The sequence below is a fragment of the Sceloporus occidentalis genome, unplaced genomic scaffold (genome assembly GCF_023333645.1).
Source record: "Sceloporus occidentalis isolate IW3139 unplaced genomic scaffold, rSceOcc1.0.p SCAF_154, whole genome shotgun sequence".
In the NCBI taxonomy this organism is placed as follows: domain Eukaryota; kingdom Metazoa; phylum Chordata; class Lepidosauria; order Squamata; family Phrynosomatidae; genus Sceloporus; species Sceloporus occidentalis.
The window spans coordinates 369,931-396,539 of NW_028317134.1; the positions used below are offsets into that span (position 1 = coordinate 369,931).

At 38.9% G+C, this 26,609-nt stretch overlaps 2 protein-coding genes across 2 annotated transcripts; one reads left to right on the top strand and one right to left on the bottom strand.

The window, feature by feature from the left end:
- The first annotated feature begins 2,998 nt into the window (after window positions 1–2,998).
- Window positions 2,999–10,986, top strand: LOC149280534 (tRNA-dihydrouridine(47) synthase [NAD(P)(+)]-like). Its single transcript, XM_089500393.1, has 14 exons — window positions 2,999–3,090; window positions 3,455–3,737; window positions 4,953–5,298; window positions 5,410–5,549; window positions 6,103–6,144; window positions 6,892–7,044; window positions 7,653–7,769; window positions 8,153–8,218; window positions 8,581–8,691; window positions 8,860–8,956; window positions 9,301–9,376; window positions 9,890–10,078; window positions 10,515–10,643; window positions 10,914–10,986. Exons 1-14 carry the CDS (start codon window positions 2,999–3,001, stop codon window positions 10,984–10,986), a joined length of 1,914 nt encoding a protein of 637 aa, XP_089356519.1.
- A 2,291-nt stretch (window positions 10,987–13,277) lies between these two features.
- LOC149280535 (sorcin-like) lies at window positions 13,278–20,976 on the bottom strand. Its single transcript, XM_089500384.1, has 8 exons — window positions 20,932–20,976; window positions 17,785–17,868; window positions 16,360–16,429; window positions 15,790–15,833; window positions 15,047–15,194; window positions 14,628–14,741; window positions 13,865–13,923; window positions 13,278–13,304 (listed from the first exon to the last, which is right to left on the bottom strand). Exons 1-8 carry the CDS (start codon window positions 20,974–20,976, stop codon window positions 13,278–13,280), a joined length of 591 nt encoding a protein of 196 aa, XP_089356510.1.
- Window positions 20,977–26,609: the final 5,633 nt, after the last annotated feature.

Genomic DNA, 26,609 nt, shown 5'->3' on the forward strand with positions numbered 1-26,609 from the left:
CCCTGACCACAGTGCTTGGCGAGCCAGTTCTGGAGGTGGGTATATTCAACCAACACATCACGCCGGCAAAACTTATCAAGGGCTGCCCTATACTCTTGAATGCCCTTTCCCGTCCTTCCTGTCAAGACCCGTAACCTTACACATTAACCCCCATCCTTGCATATTCCTTAGCTCACCTTTCCTAGCCCCCCTCCTGCGATACTTATACTAGTGCGGTTGGTCCATCCCCAACAATGGCACTTTTACCTCTTGTGTAATACAGCCTAGATTGTAAGCTTGTTTGAGGAGGACCCTCATCTCCTGTTACAATAAATAATAACATCTCTTGCATGGCACGGAAAGGGGACAAATTCACATGGGGGGATTCTGGATCCCATGCATTTACAAAACGGACAACACAAAATGTGCACCGGATATGTGTCCAGAAAAAAAACATTTTTTCGATGGACCTCCCTTTTAAAGATAAACATCTGCACGTCCATGGATTACAAGTTTAAGTATGACATCTGTATATAAGTTAGATTTCTCAGTATCACAAGTGCTGTCAAATACCAAATTATATGCTGCAATAAAAGTCACCACCTCCTCTGAGACCCCTCACCAACTATCAGTAACATACTTTCATCACATAACAGGCCAGGATGAGACCAATTCCTGCGGAGCAAACCTCCTGCTTAAAACCTGGCCACGTCACAAATAATCGTGACTATCTTCCCATCACAATAACCGAGGGTGCTGAAGGACAAGTACTTTGATTCAGCTAAGTATGTGTGTATATATATATATATATACACACACACACACACACACACACACACACACACATATATATATATATATATATATATATATATCTCAAATAACAGATGGAATAACATGTTTTAGACTTGAGAAAGGGAGAAGAGCTCCCGAAAGCTCGTCATTCCAAAATTCTGTTAGTCCAATAAAAAAAGGTATTATCACAAGAAACTTATTCCATCTGTTATTTGATATTGACACCACTGGACTAATACGGCTACAACCTCTACTCTACTATATATATATATATTGTAACATCAAGCTATAAGGTTTCAGGGTACTTGAGATATTGAAGAGGTAATACATACAATGCAAAAATGATCTCATGTATCTAATAAAACAATATTGCAGATTGATACTAATGTGAAAGTACCATTTAAATTGGTGTATGTGTGTATAGATAAATATATATATATACACACTCTATCTTGTTCCAACCAATACATTGCATTTACCCTTCACAAGGTTAATAATGCTTCAGAAGGTGTATAAAATAATAGAAATTATCTGCATTTTTAGAATATGACCCATCTTTAGGCACGAAACCCACTCCCACGCCAGATCCTTACGTGTGCTGATAGGTGCTGGAGTAGGGGCGCTGGTTTGGAAGCCCCAGACCATGTATAAACTGATCAGAAGAAACATAACCCGGGTGCAGAGATCTTTCACTCCTAAGCCCTCCATTGCTGTGTTTGTACCAAGGCGGAAGCTGGACGGAAACGATACAGATTATGCGCTGAGCCTGATACTGTCTCAAGGCAGTAGCAATGCAGGGACTTCCGGGAGGCGGAGCCACGTGCTTCTGACAGCCAATTAAACCACAGCCCCTGATGGCTATAGACATCTTGTGACAGATCATGTGCCCTCGTTGGATAGGAACAATACTGGGCCGGGTTTTTTTATATATTTAGATATATATATATATCAAATTAACCAAAAAGATGCAGCTTAAAACCTTCGTTAAAATATGATATATTTATTGTATTATTGCATGTTGAGAACGTGATTGTTAGGTGAACATTAGGTTAATAAATGTCTACAGCTAATGCATGTGTGGATTTAAATAAAGTAACCGTGAGTGAAACAAGGTACCATAAGGTGCCTTTAAAAAAAACCAAACAACAATAAGAAGTATTCATTTTGTTTTATTTGACTTATTGGGTACAAAGAGGTGCATGGATTGCAATGGCACCAAAGTGATTAAATAAAGCTATATGCATTATTTAAAGGGTGTCTATACGGTAACGCGACACAAAGGGTGCCCGGAACGTAAAGTTTGTGGATACGTGTTTCTGCTCGGTGCTGCATAAGGGCGTACCTGGTAGTGGTAGGAGCATGTAAATGAGGTTACTCGCTTTCCACTTCCTCTTCCGTGCGCAGCGTGCCGAGTGGAGATAGCGGTGTGCTGTGTGACAGAGCCCAATAGACTGCGTGTGTATTTGTTATGCTGAGTTATTAAACGCTTACATCGTCACATGGTTATAAAACGTGAAGCAGGGTCACTGCTCCAGCAGGGGATTCAATAAGAAACGAAATAGCGCCGGGTTTGCCAGATGATACTTGGCACATGTTGGTGGACTTCTGGTTCCCCTTAGGAAATGCTACTGGGAAGTCACACTTGGTGGAGTGTGACCCAGTTTCCCTCCCTCGGAGTAACTCCCAATAATTTGTTTCTATGTACTGTAGTGTAGTTTAGTATTGAAGACAAGCTGATTTTATTTTGTTGCAATAAACTCTTTATCTGCAGAGCTGGAAGCTCTCATTGTTTTCAGTCGTGATATTTTGGGTGACTTTCCCTGCTCTAACCCTGTGCTTTACTGACTCTTTACGGATACTAATGAATTCCTCTTAGATTTTCTTTAGTCGGTGTTCAGCTGGGTTATACTTGTTGTGTCACAAGCAATATAAGGAGTAGGATAACTTGTCTATTTGACTGGGCTAAGGTAACAGCGAGAGCCCACACAAATGATTGATATACAGCTGCCTGAAAACATTAAGATAGGGTTATGTGTTTCAAACTTTTTAAATTGAAATATGGAATCTAAACCAAACTGTACCTTGAGCATTCTCCCAAACTTTTAATTGACTATGGTTGTATTGCTTAATTATTTGTGTATTCTGTTCATATACTGACTAGAAAATGATATACCAGAAATTTGATGTGATTAATATTTATGCTTTAATGATTTCATTTTATAGGATGGCGGAAGGAAACGATCAAAATAGTGAAAATGGCGAAATCAAATCTCTGCCTAAAAACTTTGATCGTGGTGTTGCAGCCATTAAGCCCCAGTAAGTATGAGCCTCTTGCAGTGACTGTAAATGTTGTTGTTTTTTTTTTGTTTGTTTTTTGGTGGTTTAATTGGTTAGAGCCAATTAAACCACCAAAATATGTACTTGCTTACCTTTCAGAAATTGTTAGTCTTTTGTGGAAGATCATTTTTCATTCTCACCGTGGCTGAACTTGCCTGTGCTGGTTGTGTTATATAGCAGACAATTTAGAATGAAAAAATACATATAGGAAATCCTTACCCTTGTGAAATATTCTACCCCGCTACAGGTTTTTATAGGTTATGGTAAAGTTCCATTGGTAATTATCAATGTTTGTATATAGTATTGGTTGGTTTTAAGTAGTTTTGCTGTTTTTGCTTTTAAGGTTTTTAACCACCAAAGAACAATTTCATGCTTTCATTGATGGAGATGGCAAAGCAGGAACCACAGAGCAAGAGAGTTTGGATAGTAATGGGGAAACTGCTGATGGCCCAAAAGAGCCTGAAGCAAAAAGGATTAAGCTCACTGATACCAGCAGCACAAATGAGGAGCAAAATAGTGCAGCGAATGTACAAGAAAAGAAAAGAGCTAGAGGGCAGAACAAGAGTCGTCCTCACATGAAACTTTCACAATTGGAGCAGACTAAGTTGTGTTCTACTCTACTACAGGTATGAGGAGTGCAAGTAGATCCTGTCTCACACTTGCTGTATTTCTATAGCGATTCATTTTTTTTCCCCTGTAAATAAAAGAACAAGCTGTAGAGTCACATAAGAGGCCTCTGGCCATAAATAATAACCTTTCTGTGGAATAGATGCAGAAAAGCCAGAAAGCTTATGTGACTCACCATAGGTTAGGAGAGTATTTTGACACTCCCAGTTAGTGAATTTGGCTATTTGTAGCCACACCTATTGCTTACAGGTGTATAAAGTCAAGCGCCGACCTGTGGGAACATTGGCAGTAGGGTGACTGCTCTGGTCATCTAAGTTACTCTCATTATCTGGAAGCATCTAAGATCAACTGTAGCTTAGCTGAGAAGTTGAAGGTAATACAAATTCATATAACAGGGCTGTTGGGTGGAGTGTCCTCAGTTGGAGCACTCACTACCTATCTGTGTGCCCAAGCGGCCACACACAGGCCTAAAATTACGGAGGCAGACATCTGCTCAAGTGGTGTAAAGCTTAACGCGGTTGTACTCTGCAGCAGTCGAAATATGTTCTCTGGAGTTTTGAAACATGCCTTACTGTCTCTCAGTCCATTATACAATGCATGGACTTAGCAGATTGCAAGAGAAGGCTTACCTGCCTTTTAGTGCCAGTGAAGGCTCCTCATAATGCTACAGCATTCATAACGCGTGAGTCTGAGCTTTGAACTTTGTTGCAGCAATTTGGGGAAGCCCTTTCCTTTTTTTTCCCTGCGCAAGGTACTTATAGAAATTATTTGCTTACATTTGCATATAAACCTGACTGGCCTTCACCCTGACCAAAGCTCCATAGAGCAACCTTTGGAATAAATAGTTCTTTGTGAAGAAGGCCTGATCACTCTACATTGGTGCTATACCTCGCTAATACTTGTGTGGCTAAGTGGAAGCAAAACCCAGCAGCAATGTGCCATCGTCTAGTGAAAAGCCTTCATTGCAACATATAAGAGAATATCTTTATATTAATGCTTGTCATTTTGGAAGGAGCTGTTCAATGAGCCTAACATAATAGAAAATATTGCGAAAAAAGTATAAGAAGCTTTGTAACACCCTGTGCTATGTTTTTGCCTTCTAATCACTTAAACAGTTCCCTGAATAATGTTGTGATCAATGTACATAACCATTTATTTAACCAAAATGTTTGGTTTATTTTGCTTGTTACATTTTGTTGGTTGATCTCTCCTAGGGAAAAGAAAAAAATTGTCCCTATGGCGATAAGTGCAGGTTTTCACATGATATTGAGAAATATATGGCAGAAAAGCCAGCAGATATTGGGCCAAAGTGTCACTTATTTGAGACATTTGGGAAATGTTCCTATGGTGTCGTCTGCCGTTTTGCAAAATCACACTTGGCAGAAGGTTTCAAGAACATGATCAATGAAGATCTTGTGAAAAAGCATGAAGGCATTGCTTTAGTAAAGAACAATTTGGACAAAGATTTACAGTTTCAGTTACGGAAAAAAAAAGTTTTATTTGATAAGTCGGTAGAATATTTGAAGAACATGAACAAATCCAAAAAGTCCGACACTACAGGTGGAAAGTCGGACGTAGGAACAGAATTGAGCGTGGCTCCAGTGGAATGTGTGAAAGCATCTGCATTAGATGAAGCCGATGTGTGCAACCGTCAGGTTTCTGGTGAGGGAGAAACTGTGCTTTCTTCAAACGCAATTAAGGAAGATTCAACTAAAACTTCAGCGAATGCTCAAAAAGAGATGGCAAAGATCACAGCTGGACCGTTGACAGATGAAGATATTATAACGCTCAGACCTTCTGAGAAGAAAACTGTAAGTATACCATTGCATTCCTGACTAGTAAAAGCCAAAATTATATACTATTCACCTAAAAACATGTTAGTGTACTTATTTAAAGGGAACATTATGGTAAATCATGCACAATGTGTGTTATAAGAGTCATGTTGAATTTTCTTTTTGTAAAGGTGCAGTTTAATGTCCCATTCGGCTCCACCAAAGAACAGTGCATTTAGTAAGAACTATAATATGCTTCATTTACTGGTTAAAAAGCGCACTTTACTATGCCGAATGCACCTCCTGTTCTTCGGTTAGCCGGAGGTGAAGAAATAAATCGAATGCATATAGGCTATGCATACAAAAAAATGTTTAAAGGTTACACTTGGCTGTCATGTGCCTTAACGTGTCATTTGTGGAACTTCCCTTTAAAGAGTTAAAGATTTTGTGTAACCAATGACTGTAAAATTTCATGTCGGGTAATTTGCAAATACTTTAATAAAAAGTGCATGTTTCAGTTTGGTTTTCTTATAAAGCTTATACACAAGGTGGCGTTTGGGGAAAATAATGTGTTTTGTTTCCATCCCTGCAGATTGACTTCAGAAACAAGCTGTATCTTGCGCCATTAACAACGGTAATTCTCAATAAATTTACTTCAGTTCACAAATGTATTTAAGTAGGAGAACATCTCAACTTCCTGTGATGGTTTGTACAGTGAATGTGTGTTTTTATTCACTACTGCTGTTTAGAACATAGGTGCATTTTTTTGAGGACTGTTAGCTTAGTTACAAGACTTTTTAAGCAATACCTTTATTTTGAACTGTGGAAAATTAGCTTTAATCAGTAGGCTAGACTGGTGCTGCTGAGTGACACTGATACAAATAGAAATTATATTTCCAATCACTCTTGCGTGTTCTGCCCTAGTGAACATCTTTGTATTTTGATTATTGATATATATATTGATACTAATATATATATATATATATATATATATATATATATATATATATATATATATATATATAATATATATATATATATATATATAATATATATATTGAAGTCAATAAGGATTCATATTTACTACTATGAATGAGACATTCTTAGAATTAAGTGTTCTGCTTAAATCCTCTTCATATGTATGTATGTGCCAACTGGCTGCACCTCCTAAAAGTGTAATATTCAGTGCTAATGGGAATGTCCGAATTCTATGTATGTTTGCCAGCTGCATTATGATCTGTGTGCGTGTGGCTGATCTACAACTCCTTGTTAAAGCCAGATAGTATGAATACATAATTTGTATTTATTCAAAATGCATTTCATATTTGTTTTTATAAGGAATAACTCCCTAATACTTTTTTTTTGTTTTTTCTTTTTCTAGTGTGGCAATCTGCCTTTCAGGAGAATATGTAAACGTTATGGGGCAGATATCACATGCGGAGAGATGGCTGTGTGCACAAATATTTTGCAGGGACAGCCGTCTGAATGGGCGCTGTTAAGGCGGCATCATACTGAGGATCTATTTGGTGTACAGGTTTGTAGTGGCATTACAAAACAACCTATTTCTAGGTTTACCCAATGTAGGTGTAGAATCAAACGTACGCCACACGTTGAAAACTTATGAATGTCTGACATGGGTAAAGCAACAGCTGTCCTTTCGCCTAAAGGCGATTTAAGACCTCTAACTTGGTAAAGTCTGTTCATGAAAGTATAGCTCACACTTAATACATATTTGTATCACTTCATATTGGTTTGTGCTGATTATAATATTACAACTTCCTTACCTAATAATACTAGCTTTTTATGCGAGTTTCCATGATCCATCTTGAACCACAGAGCAAATGCAAATAGTTCTGCTTATTTAAATAGCAATTTCACTTTTCATGGACACATCTGCTGGTGAAATGCTTGGTGACAAATACAGTGCCTACCTCTCTACAGTGGTCAGTTTATCTGTAATCCCATGGTGGCCAGCTCCAGTAAACAATTGTGTGTGTGTGTGTGCGTGTGTAATATAGATACATAGATAACATACATACACACACAATACGCTCAGTAGTGAGCAAACCTGGAATAAGGACCTTGTGAATTAGGTTGCTCCCACTTCAATCTGTTGAGTGGTTGATATTTTGTTTCTCTTAGTTAGAAGGTGCTTTTCCTGACACTATGACCAAATGTGCTGAGCTCATCAACAAACACATTGAGGTTGACTTTGTGGATGTCAACGTTGGATGCCCAATTGACCTGGTGTATAATAAGGTAGGTGTTCTCTCCTCTGAGATTCTGTCCATAGATTAGTATGCTTGATAAGTGTGTTCAGAAGTAATGGTTTTTATTTTATGCAAGTTCTTTTTTGGAAGAACTGAAGTCTCTGTGCATCCCTGTGCCCAGCTTGTTTCTGTCCGTTAGATGGCATGTTATCCTGTCAAGTAGGATATATTATGTCCTGATATGTAAAACCATAGAATTCAAAGAGATGTCATTTCTTTTACGACTGTTTCTACATATTTGCTGGAGTGAATAGGATCATTGGCAATAAAACAGAAATGTTCCTAGGCATTAAAGGAATCTCTTGCCTACCATTGTTCCACTTTTACAAATTGAAGTTTACAATCCAATCTTTTTTTTCCACTTTCTTATAGGGAGGTGGCTGTGGGCTAATGAATAGAACTAACAAATTTGAACAGATTATAAAAGGAATGAAATCTGTAAGTATGAGTGTTTTCCCAAGTACTAGTAATGTGAGTTTTTTTTCTTCTGGTTCCAGTTGCAACCTGCATATCAATTATATGCAAGGATATTTTAATTGCCGACTAAAATGCAAAGATCTCACACTCCACATGGTGCCAGATGAATGTGCATTGAAGAGCATCCTGGTATTACAAGCATTAAAACAAAGTGGCTGCAAAACTACATGTTACACTGCTAATACATGTTTACTTAAGGTTTTTGTCATACGTGTGATGCTAAATAACTTTTTTCTTGCAAAGGTCTTCCTTGTTAATTAAAGATAAAATTTTCCTTGCTCTGGCCAAACCTGATTTTTGTGTGTATGTTTGACTTTGTGTAGGTGCTTGATGTTCCACTGACTGTGAAGATCAGGACGGGTGTTCATGAAAACCACAATCTTGCCCACAAACTTATTCCAAAACTTAGAGAATGGGGTGTATCATTGGTTACTGTAAGTATTTATACTAATATGTCAAGTGAAACTATCTTTAAGTGTCACAGTGAGCAGTGCCTTTTTTTTTTTTTTTACTCTATTAAGAACAAGGCTTGTGTTACAGTGAACGAGAGTTATAGCAGCTTTCAATGAGGTTTGGTTATGTTTTCTGCTTTCCTTTTCTAGCTTCATGGAAGATCGAGAGAGCAACGATACACCAAGCTTGCAGACTGGGAATATATTAATTCCTGTGCTAAAATAGCAGACCCTCTTCCGTTCTTTGGTATGTATAACTGATAATCTGTTGAGTGTACCTTCCTCAAAAGGTACTCTAGTAAGCCTTCTGTTCATTAATTAAATCTTTCATATAATGCATTATAACTTGGGTGCCCAGGTTATTCCGTATAGTTCTCATTAAGATGACATAACCAGCCAGAAATGGATTTTAAAAACACAATGCTTTTTTCTTTTCTTTTTTGTTTTTTAGTTTTTAGTTCTGTCATTGTAACCTAACATTTCTAGTCTGACAAGTGAAAAATAGTTTATAAACTTTAATTAAAAAAGGCTGGAATATGCCCTATGGAAAACCCTATCAGACTTTTCCATAACATATGTTTTGTTCAACAGGGAATGGAGACATCTTTTCTTACGAAGACTCAAATCGTGCTCTGCAGACTGGTGTTTCAGGTGTAATGCTGGCAAGGTAAACTATTAAAGCATAAGATATTGCTAGCCTTAAGAATATAGATTATAGTCCTTTTAAGATGTTTCTCTTTTCATTAATGTTTATCACCGTTCTATCTAAATGTAATAGTGTAATGAGGAATTCAGTTGAAAAGTAACTTCATAATTCAGTAGGATTCACTTTGTCACCATCTTTCTAATATGGAATGGACTCAATAGGACATGACTGGCTGTAATATATCCTTATGGAACATCTTGAACAAAATAGCTATATAAAGTTAATAAAAGTAAACATTTTAAAGTAATCAGCTTATAGTATATCTTGGGACTTGCGCTACCAGGTTTTGGACTAATGAAGGCATGGTTGGTAACTCGTAGCTGGCACTTTTTGGAATTACTAGATAGAGCCCTCAATGTTTGCCGCCATCCAATTTATCGGTTTTTGTTAGGTCTAGTTAGCCTGGTTCCAGAACCGTAGCGTGCTTGTTTCACATGGCTAAATAATTTCCTAATCGGCTGTATCTAATTTCAGAGGGGCACTTGTGAAACCCTGGCTCTTTACCGAGATTAAAGAGCAGCGACACTGGGATATATCCTCTTCAGAAAGATTTGATATTCTCCAAGATTTTACGAACTATGGTCTGGAGCACTGGGGGTCTGATTCCCAGGGAGTGGAGAAAACAAGAAGATTTATGCTGGAGTGGCTGTCCTTCCTCTGCAGGTACAGTGGGATTCAGTATTGAAAGAGGGATTTTTAAAGCCTATTGCAGAGCATAGAAATCTATTTTACAATTAGATGTGCAAAACAGAGCTTAAGATCTAGTTTTAGAACAGCATTCATTGATGTGTGAGTGAAGAGAAAAAAAAAAATCACACTTTCGTGCGTAAAGCTGTAAATATTTCCAAAAAAACAAAACAGAAGTGCTACTCTTTACTGTGACAAGCATGCTGGAAGATCATAGATACTGCTTGTAACACTGGCTACAGTGCTGTCTAAACTGCTGTCATGGTAATATAACCCGTTGGCTGCTACAGACAGAATTTTGCTAATCTTAATTCTGTAACAAAATTTTCATAAAGCACAATACAGATTTAGTGTCCTTTAGGGTCTTTTCTAATTTTTTTTTTCTTTTACTCCCTTTCTGACATGAATGTAGGTACATTCCAGTTGGTTTATTGGAACACATACCTCAAAAAATCAATGAACGCCCTCCGTACTATATAGGTAGAGACTACATGGAGACACTAATGGCAAGCCAAAATGTATCTGATTGGATCAAGATCAGGTAATCATGATTTCTGGAATTTTTTTTTTTTTTTTTAACCATTCTTCTCCTTTAATCAGTAAACATTTACACATTTTCTTTTGGTGAGCCTTCAGCTGAACACATCCTATGTACGTTAGTGTTGCTGGAATTTTCATGGAATGAAAATATATTTCCTACTTTGCTTTTTTATTTTTAACTTGTCTTTTCTTGAAACATATGTTGGAACAGAACTTGCCCTTTTCGAACTGTGTTGATTTCTAACCAATTTTTTTTTCCCCCCTCTTCCAGTGAAAAGCTTTTGGGACCCGTGCCTCAGAACTTTACGTTTTTACCGAAACACAAAGCTAATTCTTACAGATAATGCAGAATTTGCATGTATTTGAACACAATTCTGAGCACGTTACACTTTTAGCAGTGGTTTTATAATAAACATTACTACTTTTTTTGTGTTTAGTTTTTTGAGACAATTTTGCACTTAAATGGAAAGTTACATTGTTTTTAGTATTGTATTTTGGATAAATGGATTATCTTACCTTAGAAAAGATACAAATCTGTCTCTTTAGCTTTATAAAGGCAGTTAGAACCAAACTACTAAATAAAGCAGAATGATGCAGATCCTACAAACAAGGTCTGTAAGCCCCAATACGTGGATCAGTACACTTTTATACCCAACGTTTAAGTATGACACCTTTTTAGCTGCTTTGTGTCTATAGAATGTACGTCCTCTAAACAGTGGCTGCGATGATAAAGTACTTATAGAAAAGTAAGCATTCTTGGTACAGGGGAGAGGAGTTTTAATGTTAGGTAGGGAGAAAATTAAATGTAGAAAAAAAAAATCCCAAAGCTTTGAATTTATGTAGTCTTTAAAATGTGTAGTGTAGGAGTAGCAGCACACCACAATAACAAGGATGAGGCAACTGTCATCTTTGCAGCTGAGTGGGATAGCTCAGGTGAATCATGCTAGTTTTGTGACATCTGAAAGTACCCCAGCAGCTGATGAATAAATATCACCCTGTTTCCCTCTAGCCAGCTTCTAAAATAAGATGCACAGATCCTGTGCCTTCTGCTGAACATGGTGGTTCCAGAAATCCCTCCCTTTCAAGCCACGCTTGGCATTACATAACATTCAGGGTAACTTTTTTACACAATATAACTTTGGAAACAAACTGGTATACCACACAATATCTGGCTACAAACAGGCTCGCCCTACCATCAGGTCATCCCACTGATTTGATTAAAATGTTCTGGGGGGAGTATTGTCCCCAACTCCCTGCCCCCCCACCCCCCCAAAAAAGCATGGCCAACTTAGAGCTTTCTGTAAAGAGGAATTGCTAGCCCTACATTAGAGTGAAATGTGTACTGTTGACTATATAGCCCAGCAAGGGGTGGAGGGGGTGCTCCACCCCCAAATACAATGCAGCCATACTGGTTGCTATTTGGCCCAAATCACTGTGCACAACACTTATGTATCGTACAAAAATATTTTTCAAGTTTAAATATTTTAATATGGTATCACTAAATGTCCTTAGGAAAATGTTGCCAACAAGTCTATCAGAACCCCTCCTACTGCCTCCAAAAGGAATCCCCAGAAGTGGTATAGAGTGTGCACAAAACAGGGGTATCAGGAAAGATTCCAGTTACGATTGTACTTGCTGCCCCCCGCTACCAGGATTGTCCATTGGAAACTTTAATATGTCAGGCTGATCTCCTGGCAGTCCTAATGACCGGGACTCTGGAGGATGCTCCCTCTCTGAACCACCCCTTGTCTGTATCCCATCACCTGTGGGTTATCGCCAGGAAAGAGTGCTGTGGTCAGGTTGATGGGGTCCACGCTATGAGGGGTTAAAAGTCTGTGGGCAGGATAGGACGTGAGGGAGAACAAAGCATAACCAATAATCGTCACATATACTGGGACATACAGAAATCAAACAGTAATTACTACAGATGACGCCTATTAACCGTGCATTAGACATAGGCAAGAACTATGGTAACAATGAAAAGAGCTCTAATTTATGAATGAAATAGTAAGGAAATCTAAATTGAAGGGGACCTGTTGCTGTCCCAGCTTTTAGCATAAGAAAATCAATGTACGAACAGTACTTGTGGCCTGCGCTTTTTTAAACAGTGTGATTGTGTTATAGATATTTGGTTACAATTTCCTCTTCTGGAAGCTGAGATCAGGGTCAGTCTGTGGCATTATCCAGTCCAAAAGTTATCCCTTCTCACCCTGTGCTTCTAACAGCTGCCTAAAACAATGAACAGGAGGAGGGAGAGGAATGATCCTGTGGACCTTAAGTAAGAAAGTTAAGATACCTTACCACAGTGTATTCACATAAGATGGGTTTGTAAACACGTTTAAATTCAGAATCTGGGGAACGTCACAGACCGGTGTTTAGAACAAGAAAAACTGTCAACATAAGAACAAAAAAATGTGCGGTATTCCTGTGTTCACGCCAAGTACTCAAAATAGTGAGGGTAGAAAAAAAAACCAAACAAACTGGATTAGTAGTTTAATACACATCACATTTTAATAAAATAAAAAAATACAAACATTTAGCATGAGTGGTTACAAATAGACATTTGCATTTCAGGAATGGTACAAAAGGGTAAATAGGCAAATGTCATCTGCTCTTCAGATTTTTCCAGCAGAGTTTAGATGCTCATGACACATTGAATGAACTAGAATAAAAAAAAAAAATTAGATACATCTAATCCGGAACTACTGAGTTACCCCAACCTCTTTCAACAAAACTTATTACAGGAGTGATTTGCATTAACCCCAATACATTCATGTTATTACATATTGGATCACCCCAAAAAATGTACTGTTAACACCCAAACTTATACTGGGCAAGAGTTAAAAAACAACTAAAAATACTGCAAAAACTCTTCTGTAGCAACAGAGCAAACTACTAGATAATCATTTCTTTATGGTTTAGCTGCACCATAGTGATTCTTGACCTGCATTAAATTTTTTCTACTGCCAGGATAATCATCCATTAAGATATTCATCTTACTGGGGACATCCATTCTGAGCCATTTTGCCAGATTATCTTTCCCAATCCTATTTGTTAAAGCAGCAGGTCCTGGCAGCCTTGCAAGATAGGATGTAAGTAACTGCAATTAGGGAGAAGGTGAAACATGGGAAACAAAGTAGTCCCTATCCTGATACCGCTTATGCATCCAAAACTAGGTAGCATCAAAAAAATTAAATCTAAATAAAAATAAATTGTACTCACATCATCATACTGGAAGTTAACTATGCCCTGGTGGGCATGATCCCTTCTTCGGAACGCATCTGCAAGAACGTTTTTTTTTACATGAAAATGTTTTAAAAAAACCCAACATGAAACAAAGTAATGAGAAAATGAGCTTTTTTTGTATTTTTCCACTTAAAGTTTGCAGTAGATTGCTTTAACCGTTTCCACCCCTCAAGACGCCCTACACCATCATGAATACGTAGGTGTTCCTAAACATTAAGCTATGATAGCATAGAATGTCATGTCTTCAGTAGTGGTGTGCACAGCGCTCGGCTCTCAGCGCAGTGTGCAGAAGCCATAACGTCTCCCTCTATCCTATTGCAACAGATGTAAACATAAGACTTCCTAGAGGTCTGAAAACCTTGTGAGGCTCAGAGCAAGGAAAGCTACTATGCCATCTGGGGGTAAACCCCCCCCCCTCACAAACAGTGCTTACGGGGTGCCTATAGTTCGACCAGCCGGCTGGCACACTGGCAATAAAGGGGAACAAGATGTCCTCAGTAAAGAAGCGGTAAAGGAAACTGTACATAAAGACATGTTGAGTGTTATTTGGAAAGGATGCAAAAAAAACCAAACAAACCCAGAAATGGGGCAATCAGCAGGGTCATTTCACTGGTTGCTATGATGATTGCATCAGTTTTATTATACATAACACCTCTTGTGCCATAATGGTGTTTATTCACAGCAAGCCTAAAATGACTTATTGCTTACAAAAATAAGAAATATCCTTTCCGTCACATACCTGTCAGTGCTCTCATTTTGACACAGCATGCAATGTAATCATCAAATGTGATTCTTCCACCGGTGCTGTATCTCTTTGCGATGTTATTCAAGGCCTGGGGACTCAAATTAAAGCCTAAAAACCATCAATGGATAAAGAAAGATAGTGTCCAATTAACTAAACAAAAACAGGATTATTTTTTACATGATGCAGTCCCTTTATTCAAGCTGTCAAAATGCCCATGTTGTCGCACTACAGCGTTAATCAAGGCACAAAACGGTATTTCCCAAAATCAAGGTTAACTGTTACGCTTATGATTTATAAAATACATCCTTAAATTGTATCTATTTTTCAGGCTTGGTAAAAGAAATATAAACTTATTTAACCACAGAAATTATGCTTAAACTAACAGTATAAGATCAACAGTTCAAAACCCTTACCCATGGTGGCCATGGCCCTATGCAACTCCATTCCATCGATGGAACCACTCCTATCCGCATCAAAGCTAATAAAGTGTTGTTTCCAGCCATTGAGTACAGCCCCAAGCTCTTTAAATTCATTAAAGCCCATCTTTCCAGACATATCTCGCTAAAAATAAACGTTAAGGAAAAATACACAGAGCCGCTTACAAAATTATCTTGTAATACCTCGACCATTGTACATCGTTTCCACCGGTTCCAGGATACTTGAAATGGATCACTTCATATTAATAAATCCTACACTATACCATATATATATATATATATATATATATATATATATATATATATATATATATATATATATATATATATATATATATAGCCAAACTGTGAGTATACCCTGGGAGCAGCCATCACTTCATACCCTTTTATGCTCATTAGACCCCCTGGAAAGCTTATGCAAGATGGCGGTGGAGCAGGGTGGTGGTGACTGGATGCACATGCACGATACGCATGCACAGAAAGCTCTACCACTAGTTTCAATGCAAGAGCTTTCCGCACGCTGAGCGGCTGCAGCTTCTACATGTAACATGAGTTTCTTATTGTTCAGCCAGATAAAGTTGGGGCTGTATGGGAACACTGTCCTGTACTCAAGAGCTCCCATAGATGTTATACTCAAACTCCTATGTACAACTTTGATTTGCTTACCAAACACATGCCAGATGAAGTATTAGAACTCATTCTAATAGAAAAAGGGATACATCCAGCATAGAGATCATGAGCCTGCATGTTTCCAGGTTGAATGCTGCAAGTTAAACAAAGTAAAATTGTCAATAAGCACTTATAATAATAACTTATAATAGATACCCCAGTGCCATTCTATTATAATACAGATACCCCAGTGCCGTTCTATTGAGTTGCAGGATATGAAGTGGTTATTGCTCGTAGTAATCTCACAGCGGTTAGCATTGGCTTTATGTTCCTAGAGTAGAATATATGCCTTGCACAGATAGCAGTGTTAGTTTAACAGCTAATCTTTACACAGATTCTTGCGACCTGTGCTCTATTGATTAGAATATAACATAGGTCAAACAAATTGTTATGATGTATTGAAAACCAATGATGCATCAAGTGGAAAAAAAAAAAAAAGTTAAGTTTGAGAGCTGACATCTTTCAGCTAGGATACCTTTATACCTATATGTTTACAAGCAAAGTTGCTAGGAAACTGTATAGTTAACATTTTGTCCCCTACAGAATGGCACTTAGATATTTATTTTAATGACAGGTGCCCTGTAAAAAGGTGTGCAGTGTTTAAACTTCAAGTCACCTACGTTTATATCCTCCAGAGAAGCCCGATTGAGTTAGACACCTCTGAAGCTCCTCAGCGTCAATCTGACCGTCCTTTAACGGAAGAGGGAAAAAAAATAAAAGTTTATGAGGACCACAATACAAAACACTGAATATACTGCAGCGACGGTCAATAATTAAATGGTTTGATGCAAGTTGTGACTGGTTGCAGTGCATACAGGTAAGCAACATTATATACAACCATACGCAAGGACAGAAACCTGGTGTCACGCACAAGAGAGGCTTGGTGAATTCCACAGGGTTTTAACACACTATAAAAACCGCTAGCAACTCACAGCCCTGGCGGTTCTACCTCTACAGTCAGCAACTTTTCTCCTTGCTGACCCGCACTTTGTCTACCTTCCCTTAAATATAATTTAAAGACTTTTCACTTTACTTAGAGGTTGGTAGATAAAGGAAAAGTAGAAAAGCAGAAGAGGTAAAGGCCAATACAGAGAGGGTATTTACATATGCATTTACACCAGGAAAAACAGGTAGACTCGACGGGCCAAATGATTCTTATTAGACTTGTACAAACAGACCATAAAACTATTTGGACAAGTTTTATTTTTTTTTTGGTGCATTCATTTTCGGACAAATTTTGTTTCCTGCCCTCTCGGCTTGTACGAAAATCAGAGGGCACTTTACATTTAGTGAACAAACTTTGTTGTCACCTCATTCAGTCTCTCATCCTCTTTCAAACGCTCTCACAAGGGCTCCCTACCTTCACCGCCGACTGCTTCCATGCCCGTTTTCCTTGCTGCATAGGTTTGCTTCTTCTCTTGCGTCTTCGTCTGCTGTTACTTGTGTCTTCTTTCTCTGTGGACATAGCCTCCTGCCAAGCTTCCGCAAAAGGACAACCTCTCACCAGAAGACCATGTCCATGGAGAAGCAAAGGAAGAAAGGATGCACAAGAAGCAGCAGACGAAGAAAGACACAAGATGCAAGAAGTGAAGCTGCATGGGACTCGGAAGTGGTCAGGAGAGAAGGTAGGGAGACATTCAGTGAGCTAATGAGTGTGAGAGAGTGGGGAAAGAACCAGCTAAATTCACACAGAAATTCAGAGCTTTTGCTTAGTTTTCATTTGTGTTGTTGGTGGTCCCTTCCTCATTTCCAGAGATTCATATAATCTGGCAAAACTGGCACATTTTCTTAAAATTGAAATTTGTACGAATCCAAATGCACAAGTCTAGTTCTTATCAAACATCAAATTCTATGTTTCCCCTGGTACCTTCTCCCAAGATTTGCCACCCGCCGTGACAATTAGCCTGTCTGAACCCGCTTCTGTCTCACCGTCTTGATTTGTTCCCTAACCCTGGCACTTACTCTCCCAGAATGTACTTGTTTTTCAGTACCATAGTCACCGTATAAATTCCCGTAAACTATATGCTCTTATGCAGTCAACTCACCTGTCCTGCAACTGCAGCAAAGTATCCATACATGGGATCTTGGTGTTGGCCAGGAAAAGGAGCTCCACCTGGAGCACCGCCATACTACCGAAATAAAAAAACCAAAATGCAGTTAAGTGAATCTGTACAACATCCTTTGAATAAATATCATAAGGGTCTACCTACCCTTTACATTGCAAAGTAAGATTTGGCTTGTAAAAGGTAAGATTTCTTGCATTATTTGTAGCTATTTTTATGGTAATGTAGTAAGGAGTAGCCGTATTATATATTACTGTAGATGCAAAGTAATAAAATGTTGCAATCTTGTAATACCTTTTTTATTGGATGAACGGTACTTTGTAATGACAACCTTTCAGGAGCCTCTCTTATCAAGTCAGAAATGCTACTATAAAGCTATTACAAAGTTCTGCAACTTTTTGTTACTTTTTATAGTAAAATATTAATGGCCATTACAGAAAACACTAAAGTTCGGCAACCCGTCCGGCGTACAGCAGAAACAATCATGGAGTAGGCCTGGCGTCTGCACTGACCTGGTAAGGAACGCTGCATGATTCAATAGTCTGCCAATGACATTACTGTAACAACCGCGTTTCAGGCGGCTTTGCGCAGACTATTGATTCAAGGCTCAATTAAGTTGAAATCTGCTGGGCTGCGGTAGTATAGCTCTGGTCGGGGGGTGGGGGAATTAAAAATGTGCAGACGTGTGAAAGCTTTTGAAGAACACTGTGAGGTCATCATGTACTGTACTGATGGAGTCAAAAAGAAAAAAAAAAAAAAGTGTTGAAACCTGAAGATACGAGGAGATCTATTGAATATTCTTCTCTCTGCATTTTATGCAGTGTGCATTTTCTGTTCTGTACGTCTTAAATACCTATATAGGGAGCAGCAGAGCATAGATCGTGTAGTATATACGTGGGTCTGAAAAGTACTTCCGCCCAGGCCAGTTTAGCAAGTCTGTGCTCGCCCAGAAACACAAGACACAAAAACTCTAAACGTCACGGGCAGTGACTCTTTTCACAAAGCACGTTGCACGGATTTATTCACAATAAGTAGTTGAATGTATCAAAAAGAAAAAACAAGCGTTAAATACATATATTCTTAGAACTAAACCAAAAGGTGCAATTTTTATTTTCCCTAAGACCCTTTTATTGATTCGGCAGTCTTGATGTGTCCAGAATGGAATAAAGCTATTTCCATGGGAATCGAAAATCGGAACCGCCTGATACCAAAATTCAAACATTTCATTTTGCAAGGAGAGTTGACGAGGGCTTTGACACCCAGAACTATCCACTGATCATGGACCAGCTCAGCCCTTGTTACTCTCCTGTAAACACTTAGTATAGTGAATACATCCAAAAGGAACTGATCAGCTAAACAGTGTCCTATACACCAGCCCCCAACCTAGTGAATGACTATGCCAAGCATTAGAGAAGAAACCATACTGATGCGGACCAATAATACACAAACCTACAGCTACTGTGTGAAAAGGACTATACCGGTATCGAAGCAGCCATTGTTCTGAACCCAGGAGTATAGCTTCCAAAGCTTGTTCCCTTGGGTGCCGTGCGTCAGGCAGATCCTACTGACGAGTTGGCTTCGCAACAAGAATCATTTAACCTCAGAGCAACGTAACGGAAGCTGAACCCGTGTCACGCCCAAAAACCAGAGTAATAATCCCAAGATAACAATGCTTGGCAACGCTGTAAATACCTGGCCCTTAAGTATATAGCATTTGGAATCACACACCACGGACTGTGAGTTACTTTACATTAAAAGAAAATAAGTATTATCTAAACTTATCCTACCTACTAAACATCCTACATAAAAGGGGAACTCGCACCATTACTAGCATCAGATTAAATCAGCCTAATCTACTAGACAAACACACAGATTCCTTATCATACTAGTAAACAGAATGGCTCAATCTTAATCACACAGTTGGGACACTGACTAATAAAAGTCTATGGTGGAAGGACTTCATTAGCATTGCCGTAAAGTATCGACTCAGTGTGGTTCTTCAACAGGGAAATTTGCGCAGAATATCACTGACAACGGCTGTTTATTGGAGCAAAATGAATTTATGCTTGAGAAAACTTCCAGTATTTCTTTTTCTTTAAGGGATACATTGATTAAACTAAGGCGCAACAATTTTCAATACCCCCCCCATAAATCTACCATGAAAAAGAGACCACTGAGCTTATAACAACTGAAGACTCCATATTACTTTAGTTGTCACATAGATCCATACAAGTGCAAGATCATCCAGTTTTCAGCCAGATATTAGAATGAATGCAAATGCTTTTCCACAGGTGTTATGGTATTTGTTAAGCAATGTTTAAGATATATAGATATATATACACACACACACACATTATACACACACTTGACTACTGAGGATCGGTTCCTAACAATTTAAATTTTTTGATCACTTCATTATTCGATGAGGATAAAGCAACAGAAGAATGTGCCAGGGGAGCACCGCCCTTAAAGGGTCACCAGCTGTGATAAATTATACACATTCCTGGGTTAATAACCAGTAGCGGAAATCACATTCCTGTAACTAACCTGACAGAGAGGGCGTGGAAGGTGAGAATCTCACATAAGAGTGGCTACTATTCTTTAATACACTGGCAACATATTCCATGGCGATGTACAACTCAGAGATTAAATGAGTCTATGTAAGTTCATATGCGAGTATGGAGTATATTGCTTTGGATGGAAGAGCGGTTAGAAGAAGGGGTCCCAGTAAAGCGCACAGGCCTGGGGATGATTCCCTTTCAGCAGCCCCCAATAAGGTGTAATTGATACACGGATTCTTCCTGAGATGATTGACCGGATTACAGAGTGTTTGTGCCGGGAAGCCGAACCCAGAAGGTACCCCAGGGACTAGAAGCATTACCCTCTCCCCGAAGTGCACGGTGCTTCCCCATTCCCTCACCCTGCAGCAGTGCAGGCGCAGCGCACACCGACGGCGCATTCATTCTCCTTTAGAAGCGCAATCAGGAAACTGTGTAAGATTCATGTAATACTACAATACCCAACCGCCTCCCACCGTGACATGTTCACTTCCCAGCAGAGACCACCCCGGATTTCACCCATAGATACCCCGGCCTATACTAGTGCCCACGCCAAGGTGTTAGTACCTACCCCTGCCTGGTAGTATCCTGCCCCGGGATGCCCTGGATAAGCCATTGCTGCAATGAGACCAGAGAGCGCTGTGGCCGGGCGGTAACCCCTGACGTATGCACTATGTGTGAACGCCCCGCCCAGGGCTGCATGCTCCGGGGGGCGGGGCTATGTTTTAGCGCGGATATTACACCGAGGAATTTCTATGTAGTACAGGCCCTGGGTCATCCGAGCCCTTCACCCGCCTGGAGCAGGCCTTGGAACTGCAACTCCCATGATGCTTAGCCATCCATTAGAGTCTGTGGCTTTCTGGGGAGCTGTAGTTCAGTGCCACACCCTCTGAGATTTGTTGAGGGCATTGAATGTTGTGTGAGGCTGTTGGGAGTTGTAGTTTACACCTTGTAGTGTGTGTGTGAGCTTATTCATTGTAAAATGTGTACCGCATTATGCAGCTGCTACATCATGTTATTTTAGGTAGTTAGGATTGCACTGATGTGGGGGGGTGGGCTATGCAGTTTGGCTGCCACAGCCACCCACCCCAAAATGCATACCTGGGTTCTTTTAGGGGGTACCCAGAGCCCCGCCCTGGCAGGATGTGACCAGGACCACCAGCAGATGTCAGTGGGTGTTCCAGCTGATGTCATGGGACACACCCTTATTTAAGGGGGAAATGGGCGGGAGTGGCGCGTGTCAGCACCCCGAGAAGCGGCGTTGCTCCCGAGATACACGAATATGTGATGTATTAAAACAAATATATATGAATGAAAAATGTACCACAATAAACGTTCATGGCTGAAGAAGAGGACATTGGAAAACTAAAAACAGAAAAAAAGAATGCAGTTGCGGAAGCTCCAACAAATATAAAGTCACTAATAAATGTGAACAATATTATATCCGACCATAGTAGTAAATTAGTAAATCATCGACGTTCACAGAACAATTTTCATCTGCAAGCTTATATTTAAAGGCTTAAGACCTATACACCTAATAACGTGATATATAAGATCACTACATGGAATGAAAATTAAGATATGGTTCCGCTCACAAACCGTGACTCTAACGGAGGAGCCGAGTAATTTATGTCCAGGAGGGAAAGGGTTAACAACCCACCGATCAAGCAGCTCTATCCACGTTGTTTCTTTGTTAGTCTTCCGCTGTCTAATAGACCTTTAATATCATGTCTTAGACCCTATTTTAAGCCTGGAACCATAGAACCTATGCTGACGCTTTTATATTATGAAGCATGTCAGGGAATTGCGGTGATCACACGTGTTCTGGCAGAGTGGAGGAATCGTCTTCACCCGTACATGCTACACATCGGCGGACATTTTGAACCGATTTTGTAATCTGATGGGTTTTTCTCCTATGGTTCCAGACGTATGGGACACCATGTATAGGGAATTGGCCCTTTGGGAGGGTGAGCGGCAACATAATTCACTTTAACGATTACATAGAAAGCGTTATCTCAGAAACAAGCTTTTGGTAGTTTTATGGTTGACTGCATTTTGGTAATCACTTAGAAAATGTGTGTGTGGAAACTTCATATCATAAACAGTATATATTTCTATGTGATAAAAAACTTTATTACCCACATTTTATGGCAGGGACAGGTAACCTGTAGGGTGAGGCCGGATGAGGAAGATAAGAGTGTTAGTACTGTAAAAACCCGAGGGTGAAGGTTGTCTGAACACAGACACAGACGAATAACTCATGTGGGGGTAAGGCTTTTTGGGCTGTTTTTCCTGTGATTTTCATGGTGTCATCCAATTGGGTAGCATAGGGGGTCTCTAATAGACAAAGGCCAGTTTCAACTGCATGTTGGGCTCTCTGAAAGTTAAAATGTTGAAGAAGTGGGTCAGCTCATTCACCTCACACATGGTTTGACATTGTGATTAAGGGGTACATTTGGCTAAGATCACCGGGTAAAGCTTGGTCCTCTGGCCCTAAAGCCGAGGAAGCCTGCAGCCTGAGGTGCCTTCTTCTAGCCCCCAGAGCGGTTTCCTGGGCACACTAACAGTTTTGGCTGGGACTCATCACTGGAGCAAATAAGTGTCTGTCTTCCAAAGGTTAAGATCTAATATTCTAAATGTGTAAAAAAAAAAAAAGGAATACACAGATAAGCAGAACAAGTAACAGCAGAGACCGTGAAAGAAAGAGCTTCACAAACAAACAATTACCCTAAATTCTTAATTATTTTACGTTAATCTTAAAATTAGGCCATTCACGTGAATAATCTATGGCAACATTTAGGGGCAAATTTGATAAAATGCAAGTTACAGAGATATGAAATTTCATAAAATCTCAAGTATACACACAATTTCCCCCCCCAAGAACCCTAAAAGGGGAGTGAGTATTATAGCCGAATACAAATTTGCTTATGCTCACTACTTAAGAGCAATTGCCCACCGTTAACCCCTACAATGCCACAATCACATTGGCATGCCTATGTGCTTGATTTTATATCTGTTTGTGGTGGGTGTAGCTGAAATCCCAAAACGTGATAATTTGGAAGGGGCCTGATCCGTTGCTGTCAGTTACACTCTGCAGCTGATGACTACTCTCCCGCCCATCAGTAAGAGAGAGAGGGGTCATCCAGTTCATAAGGTTAAAACAGAAAAAAAAGACAAAAAAACAAATATTTTATTATTTTTACAATTTATTACATAACTTATTACTATCTGATCACTGATTAGTGACATTTAGGTCACTGATTATTGATCGGATTCACTATATTGTCAGTGGCATAAACTTGTTACTTATAAGATCCTGGCTACAATGGATAGAGTTATAGGCCAACCACAGGAGTGGGGACATCTTCTCTTTTCTTTCACCTCTGCGAAAAAGCCAGGATTTGATTTTGTCAAGTTGTTGTGAATAGTTCACACAATTAGAGATAAGTGCTGGAGGAGTACAGATCACAAAGCAGAAGAACTGGTGGTTAGGGTGTTGGATGCGGTCTATTAAAACTATGGTATGGACGCAACCGTTAGAGCCTCCCAATGGAAATGTCATTCATCATAGACGTGTTTTTGTTCTGCTGGCACCTCTATTCACATCCCCTGTGTAATTATTAGTTTTCTTTGAAAGTATTTGTTTGAAACATATCCTTAACCTGTGCGTGCCTATGTGGCAGCTATTGAAACAAACATTTACTCTTGGCTCAGTGGGTTCACATACAATCAAACTGGTGGAAAGTATGAAAAGTGGTCTTAATGCCATTTCTACCTCTGCAGGAATGTTCTGTCGGTTGCTACAATGATTCATTGTGCTAAGACACAAAGTATGCCTGAGATTATGAGGGTTCATTAACAAGTATCACACATGTTATCACAGTTGGTTTTAATTGTTTTGATATTTTAACTGGGCCCGGACCCAAAGGTGCCAATTCTCCCTTGTCTGCCAGGGTCCTTACACATAAAATACCATGTCATTACAAAAATATACACTCACACGTGCACCCAATTGTTCAGGTCCTACCAGAACATGATCTGGCTCTGCTGTAAAATCACTTTATAGCTAAAGTGGCCCCTTTATCACCCTAGGAGCATCCTTCTTCCCTATTTAAAGCAACTGTCATGATTATTTTCTATGTATATGTAACTGGAGTTGCAGATTCCCACCTATGCTCTGGATAATATTTCTGCAAAGGTGCTAAGCCTAACCGTTTGCTGGCTCCATCAGCCTCAGCTGTTTCCAGCAACAATAGTCATTTCCAACATTAACAAAGGCTACACTATATTTCTGATTAATTTTATGGTATCTTAATGGACAAAATTTGCTTATGGAGGTTTATTAAGTCCTCAGCATTGTAAATTCAAGGATTTGGCAGAGTAATATACTACTTCATAGAGGAACTTTTATTACAGTAATGCCATTTTTAATTGTCATCACTCTCAGACTAAGTTTATTGTTATAACAACTTAAGGATTTCCCTTCAATATAAAAAATGACCTTTAAACTTTGAGCTTTAGAGCTATAAAATTATCCCACAAACATAACCCTGAAACACAGGGAGTGGCTGGTCAGGAAAATATAGGTTCATCTTTATTGGTTGACATGCTTGGGGATTTGAAGTTAATTTGAGAAGTGCCTATATGAAATAACAATTTAAGTTAAATGATATAAAGTCTGCAGCTACCCCCCCATTATGCCATTCTAATGGGACTGTCAAATGTGACTTTAATCCTGTGTGTAATTGGATTTGGGAAGACCCCCCCCCGACAGACCAGCATCATTTTCATAGGTTTGATATAGTTAGACAATAAGCAACAACCTTAAAATCAGGTTACACTTTAACTAAGGGGAAATATATACACTACTGTTTAGGGCCTGTAAATTCATACCTGAAGTTTAAAAAAAAAAAACGAACAACATTTTACAAAAGCTGGTGGTAGTATTATTGCATGGAAAGTATGAGCATTGCAAATACTCTGGGCTGCCTAGTTGTCAAACTTATATGGTTTGATGGGGGTAAATTGAATTGACTGGGATGAAAGATTTCCCAAATAGGATGTGGGTGTAGGATGACCACATTTGGGAAAATGGTTTTGAAAAAGCAACTATACAAACAAATTGAGTATTTCTAAACTCATGACAAATATTAGAATCTAGTTAGCAGGTTTTTCCATTGGCTTTTGTAGATAGTTTTTTGTTTTTTAAAGTGCTTTTTTAAATTTTTTACAATATTTTATTTATTTTTGCATAGTAGATTAAATGATATGATCAAAATAATAGTATTAAAAGAAAGCCCTTCTTGGCCTGAAAAGAAACAATATATAATTTGTGTGGGTACACTAAATGAGAAAATTACAGCTAAACACAAACACCATAGAAACATCCTCGGTCATGAAAAAACCCCCCCAAAAAACAGCATATACAGTTAAACACTTGAAACTTCCACAGGGGAGATAGCAAAAGGCTGCCATCTGCTTGGCAGTTCAATAACAGCCCCACTAGACTGAAATCACATAAACCCTACAGAATCCACTACACACTGTGTGCATAATTCTAAATCCAATTTGGCAGTTATGTATGCTATTTGTAGCTGCCACTGCAAGGGTTAAATGTAATACTCACAACCCATGCGTCATTTGACGCATGATGCTAATCACCCACATACACCTTTTTGTGAGATTGTGGGGTTTTTTTTTGTTGTTTTACAGCCATCAGGTGAAATGTTTGTGTAATCCTGAGTGCCTTTACATGCAGCTGCAACACCTACACACATTTTCCATACCCATGACTACCTTTAACTCTTTAAGGACCAGGGCTTTTTTAAGCCACAGGTTCAGAGCAATTTATTTATTTTTGCTGCCTGTCTTCAACCCATTTGTCTTTTTCACATTTATTGTAAACATACAAGATTTATGGGGGGGGGGGGGGGGACAAGTAGGGCTTTTTAAAACAAAACAAAAAAACAAACAAACATATCAAAGAAATTTTTTATGAAATAAAAAGTTTTCTAGGTATATAAAATTATACACAGCTAGTATGAATGAGAAACCAAAAATATATTCCTATATAAATTTTAATTTACTTTAATTTTTCTATTGTTTTAAAGTTTTATTTTTTGAAACCCTACCTAATCCCCCAAAAACTAACACCCACCACACTAACAAAATATGAAGAATTCAATTTCCTTGAATATATATCCTTTTCACATGTTTTTTAGATTATATGTCTTCGAGTCTTCAAGCATA

Excerpts from the sequence above, each read along its gene's own strand:
- LOC149280534 (XM_089500393.1), top strand. The coding sequence starts at position 2,999 with ATGGCGGAAGGAAACGATCAAAATAGTGAAAATGGCGAAATCAAATCT. Across the intron at positions 7,045-7,652 it reads AGGATCTATTTGGTGTACAG|TTAGAAGGTGCTTTTCCTGA; the intron begins GTTTGTAGTGGC and ends TGTTTCTCTTAG. Across the intron at positions 8,692-8,859 it reads GGGGTGTATCATTGGTTACT|CTTCATGGAAGATCGAGAGA; the intron begins GTAAGTATTTAT and ends TTCCTTTTCTAG.
- LOC149280535 (XM_089500384.1), bottom strand. The coding sequence starts at position 20,976 with ATGGCTTATCCAGGGCATCCCGGGGCAGGATACTACCAGGCAGGG. Across the intron at positions 14,742-15,046 it reads TAGGGCCATGGCCACCATGG|GCTTTAATTTGAGTCCCCAG; the intron begins GTAAGGGTTTTG and ends GATGGTTTTTAG. Across the intron at positions 13,305-13,864 it reads TTAACTTCCAGTATGATGAT|TTCATTCAATGTGTCATGAG; the intron begins GTGAGTACAATT and ends TTTTTATTCTAG.